Consider the following 5,834-nt stretch of genomic DNA (forward strand, 5'->3'; position numbering starts at 1 on the left):
TCACTCATGTATTATTGATGGAAATATCCCATTTCACTTGTTGACGTGATGTTGTAATCATAAAATCTAATGCATCAAACAGTTCTTACTGAGAACTGGGGATATTTCCCCTTCTAACACCTATCAGATTCAAACCAACCCTGAAAGTATGAAACTAATTGGTGACCATGGGGAACAAACTTTGGATCTCGACAAGAACAATCTCCTCATGAATATTTTAAACTGCACGCCATCTTTGTATTTGTATGAATAAAAATAACAGAATCACAAACACTGGTGACAATTATACAGCAGTAGGACAAACGTGGGTATAGGAACTAGGGTGATACATTTATAGGTAGTCCCCTGGTTACAAACGAGATAGGGACTGTAGGTTTGTTCTTAAGTTGAATTTGTATGTAAGTCGGAACAAGTACATTATTATTAAATGCAACTAGGACAGATGTTTGTCTCAACATAATATTAGGCAGGCTGGTGTCAGTTACTGTAAAAAAATCCTCACTGTGAGATAATCAAAAACAAAGCAAAAAAAAAAAAACCTAATGAAGCCTAGACATTTATTCATTTCAGGAGCAAGCTGTACTTTGAATGCAAAAAGAAACTGCAGAATTTGTCTTGGTCATTAAAGTTACAAAATGTTGAAAAAGAGCAAAAGATTTCTTCCTCAAGTCAGGCAAACCGCCCCCTTCCCCCAACAAGCCTCTGTCCAGGGAAGCCAGGAGTTGTCCGTATGTCAGATGTCCTTAACTCAGGGACTACCTGTATATTGGATATTGGTCAGAACAAAAGTCTGATGGTGTGCAGTTTGGAAATAACACTTTGTCTGGTGACATATCTTTACCTGCTGATTACACCAAAAAAGGTATATTGTATTATTTCATTAAAACCATGAAGTTCATATATTACCTGTAGTCATCTTAGCAAACTTGGAATTTGTCTTCCTATGTTTTATCATGCTACACATTACCAATTGTTATAAGAATACAAACATTCATGTATATTTAATAAATATTTGTAATAGTGACAATTTATTGAATTAGGAGCATTTGTACAGCAGGAATTTGGGTCTACCATTCTATTTGAACCCATAGTTTTTGACCTCAGGAGGTGCTTTAGAAGGATCCCCACCACGCTCCAAGTACAGGTTGTTGAATGGATACTGCTTGGGAGCCTGAAATGATACATAAATAATTTTTTAATGTGTAATATTAAAAATACTCAAAAAGAACATGCAAATACTAACTTGAAACTAAGCCAAAACACTGAACTAGCAGAGTTTGATTGGCTCAACTATAGGTGAATGCAGTTTGAATGAAACGTTCATGTGATTGGCATAACAGTCAAATTTTCTGTATCTCACTGACCATATTTAAACACGAGCAATAGGAAAAAGTAATTCTGCACAATAGAATTTAGTCTAACAAAGTTAAAAAAAAAAAAAATGTAGAGTGCCTCCTACCAGCATTGTAGCTGCTTATTGATGATGTCAATGCATCTAAATCAGGCATGCAATGAAAACTGAACGTTTTTTTCAATTGCCTCAATTTGTTGTGTTACGCTTTTGTCTCAATGTTCTAAAGATTTGGGGACAGAAGCACCAGAACTACAGTCTGCTGGAGGTATTTGCAGATAGTTTTGGTTTAACCACATTTAGTGACAAGTCACCGAATACAAGAGTGTGCAATATAAAGATGCAATACGTACAACAGGAGCATACGATGGAAATTTTTCTCCAAGGTAAAAACCAAGAAACATTAAGCCAAAGAACCCAAAGAATACTTTCACAATCCAATTAAATGGTACAACTGTTGGGGATGTATCAAGTCGATGCCGGAGGTACATATCAAAGTCCCAGTGCAGCTAATAAAAAAAAAACAAAAAAAAAAACAAGATTATAATATTGTAGTATATTACTTGAAAAAAATCAGTAGATTAAATATTTTATTTTAGGGTTTTTTTTATCAATCAGTATTGACAATAAAGTTGACAGATTTAGGTGCCTTTTCCCTTTGTCGAGCTATACAGTTTATCTTCTTTAGAGAACATTTTACAAATGTAAAAATATTAAAATTTACATGCACCCAACTAAATCAAAACTGCAGCAAAATCATCATTTCCATTTAAAATAGACACTGTCACCACCCCATGCCAAGAAGGTTAAGCAATTAAATTAAAGTGCTCATATAACCATATTCTGGGCTGTATTTGCAAATAACTCCTAGCTGTTTTGAAAACAGATCACCTCTGAAAATAATTCCCCATGAAGGCAGCAGCTTCTTCCCTCAGCCCTGATGTTAGCCAACGTGCAAACACAGGATGGGGAAGCGTTTGCAAGCACTGCAAATGCAGATCTTCCCTGCCCTGCCAGGACCTTGGCTTTCAGAAGGACTGGAGATGTGTTACAGACTTTAAAAACTGCACTTTTGTAAAAACTTTCACTCTAAATGTTTATCTAACCTAAAAAGTGCAGATCAGTCTAATAGTTGCATCAAATATAGCTAATCACAGGCTGCCAGGAATTGGAAGTCAGCCACCTTAAGTAGCTGCTCAAATGTCCAGGGGCCCCTCGACCCAGGTGGCACTAGTAAATCGCTGGGCTCCCCAACTTATCCATACTGGCAGAAATACTGACAAATAGTGAATAATAAAGGTGGTCGCAGGAGGTCAATTTTCTACACTGAAGCATAAATAAAAGATTCAGGACTCTTCAGCATGCAAACATACAATTACCAACTCCTTACCGTCTCGCCCCAATTGACCCTAAAATCAGAATGGTCCCATTGGTAATAGGGATTTCTTTCCTCCTGTGACTTTTTAGGAAGCATTGGATAGTCTCCATAGCTGGAAAATAAAAAAAAAAGGAAACTTCTTTATAGGAATGCATTTGTTAGATTGACAACATTGCCAAATTATAAAAGCGTGTGATAATGTGTACAATGCCTCATGAATACCAACTCAATTTTATAGCAATGTATTTTACAACACCAGCTTCAGTCAATGCATAAGGTTTTCTAATAACTTTAGTAAATTGCATTTGTACAGCACAACTTTGAGCTCACCCCATTCCATCGTCTGGATATGGTTTATAGTCCTCCAATGGAATATTATATTTCTTAGCTGCAGCTGCCCTTTCTTCTTCGGTCTTAGGATAGGGTCCGGGCATAAGATGACGGGGAAGGTCGTGAGCTGAAACAAAATGCAGTAGCATTAAATATAAATGAACATGTTGAGACATTAAGAAGTATCTGTTGGTAACCCTATACTTTCAACAATCTTTTTTTATGATTAAATCTGTATATATAGTTTATACAATCAGATTAAAGTAAAGGAATTACAGTGTTGTCACAGGGACACATAGACCTGGAAGGGAATATTTGAGGGAATGTCAGAAGGTGGAGCAACCAATTGTAGATAGAACTAATTATGCAATGAGCTACACAATATTCAGATGTGACTGTGCTACTGCATTACCATAAGAAATTAGTGACCACAATGTGCTAGAGAGCGGTTTGTTCCATCTGTTCAGGAATCAACGGACACAAACAGTGATCAATAACTTACCTTCAATCCCACACAGCAGTCGATCAGTCCAGAGGTGTCTTCCCTCTGGTACCGCATCGTCATGTAATACGTCCCCGAGCCAACATCTTCGCCCCTTCTTCTGGGTTCTTCCTCCTATGTCACCCGATGCAGGCGCGAGATCGGGAGACATAGGTTGGAAAAAAACCTGACGATCTCACTGCGCATGCGTAAGATCAATAATTTTTTGCACCTATTCCCGAAAAGGCTCCTTCTGCGGGAATGTGCAGAATGAGCACGCAAGAGCCTTCCGGTATGTGTGACGTAGGTATCCCGGGTGGCTTTGTGCTCCCATTCACTCTCGATCGCCTATAGGGGGCGATGCTGCACCCTTTTTTCTATCAAATAAAAAGGGTGTTGCCCTTAAAAAACAAACAAACAGAATTTTTAGCTTACGTAAAGAGGTTGTCTACACTTTTATATAAAGTAAAATTTCAAAGTTTAGATACGCTTTAAACAATTTCTGGGGAGAACACTGTATGTGTATAGAAGGATGTTAGGAGTGATTGGACAACTGGTGGCAGTAGGTAGTACTGCACCTCTTACTGGCACCCAGATCATTCTCTATGGGGCTGCCATAGAGCTCTTTGCAGTTTCTCTTCAGAGGTAGTGGCTATGAAAAAGCGCTAACAGCACAGCAACCTCATTGCCTGTCAGAAAAATAACACTCTATATTACCTCCATGGTTATAACAGGTAATGTAGGGGTGATAGAGCTGGGCCAGCATTGACAGTATTTCCTATAAGAGAATGCAGAACGAGAACTGAATTTCTGGAGTGTCAGCTGCCTTACCAGGTCACCGACATACTGTAAGTCAACCAACAAATAATTTGTAGATAAGTAAAATGCAGCAATTAATATTAAAGTAATGCTTTAAAGGAAAAGGGGGGGGGAGTTTAGGGCTGGAATTCCTCTAACTTTCTGTTGTGTCTCTCATACGGGAAGTGAAGGAAAATCTCCCCAATGGTACAGACAGGAACAGATATAAATGTCACCATTTCATATTCTACCCAAAATAAAGTTGTGTGTACACTTCGGTGCAATAATTATTTTGCCTATATCTGTCAGAGGCCTGGCATTGCTGTGATATGATGAAGATGACCGACAAGGCTTGTCATGTACAGGGTGAAGGTGACTCCGGCCTGGCTGAAGGTCTCACACTCCTCCAATGTCTCCCATTGCTTCTGGCATGTTTTACCCACCTGCTCTTACACTGGTGTACGCCACTAAACTTCCAGGACCGCTTCTCTGTCCGGCTATTGACACCCTGTCAGCGCTGCGGGCCAAAGCAGCTACCAACCCGGCCCTGAAAGCCGCCATGATTCCTAAACCTGCAGCAACCACTGCGCATGCGCAGATACACTGCCGCGTTCTGCAGATGACGAAAGCCGCGCGGGGTCAAAATTGATCACGTGAACGCGTTCCAAATATCACCATGGCAACACGCCATAATATCAATGACCTGTAAAACACATGTGGGAGCTGTCATTTGTATATTGTGGTAAACCACAGGCAGCTGCTGTAATTCTTCCCATGAAAATGTTAATAGATCACAATACTTTGTGCATGCTGAAGCTGACTTATTAATAAAATAGTTCTACATTCCACAGTGACTGTGGTCACATTATCAGAAATACATGAATATAATGCTAACAAAGCAGCCAAAGTTCAATTTTGAACTTTATTAGGCTTTGTCTACACGGGCGTTTTCCCCAGCGTTTAACCTGAAGCTTTAAAAGCCCTATTTAATGTACAGCGCTGCCTCAAATGTTGACGCTATATAAACCCTGTTTAATAAATAATAATGTTTGAAATTCCAATGCGTTTCAATGGGCTAATTTACACCAGTTTCCTTGAGGCACACTGCAAAAGGCAGGCAAGCTTTAAAACGCTAATTAAAGTGAATAAAAACGCATATAAACGCAGTAGGAACGGTAACATGCATTTTTTAAAACGTCTTTGTAGATCCAGCCTTAATGCTTCATCGGAGGCTTGCTGGAGAGGTTCACCATATATTTGTCAATGAGACAGGAAATAATGGACCAATCTCTTCTCACATCCTGTTACCTATCTGGGACAGGGACTTTTACCTCAACTTACACTTAACAAATGAAAACTTCTTGCCTTTACATGCAGATTAACCTCCTGCAGTCATTTTTCTGTCACCACATACAGGGAGTACATAGATAACAGGCAATAAGATCAGGAAAGTGTAAAGGCATTAAAAATGGGGCCCCTGTGCAGCTTTAAGCCCC

At 39.2% G+C, this 5,834-nt stretch overlaps 1 protein-coding gene across 1 annotated transcript; it reads right to left on the minus strand.

The window, feature by feature from the left end:
* Positions 1–1,000: 1,000 nt before the first annotated feature.
* On the minus strand, positions 1,001–4,942 carry NDUFB8 (NADH:ubiquinone oxidoreductase subunit B8). The gene is made up of 5 exons (XM_072424161.1): positions 4,782–4,942; positions 3,060–3,186; positions 2,742–2,841; positions 1,705–1,860; positions 1,001–1,171 (listed from the first exon to the last, which is right to left on the minus strand). The coding sequence occupies exons 1-5, from the start codon at positions 4,897–4,899 to the stop codon at positions 1,076–1,078; spliced, it is 597 nt and encodes a 198-aa protein (XP_072280262.1). The 5' UTR covers positions 4,900–4,942; the 3' UTR covers positions 1,001–1,075.
* Between the last annotated feature and the right edge of the window lie 892 nt (positions 4,943–5,834).

This window comes from Pyxicephalus adspersus, chromosome 10, assembly GCF_032062135.1.
Source record: "Pyxicephalus adspersus chromosome 10, UCB_Pads_2.0, whole genome shotgun sequence".
Taxonomy (NCBI): Eukaryota; Metazoa; Chordata; class Amphibia; order Anura; family Pyxicephalidae; genus Pyxicephalus; species Pyxicephalus adspersus.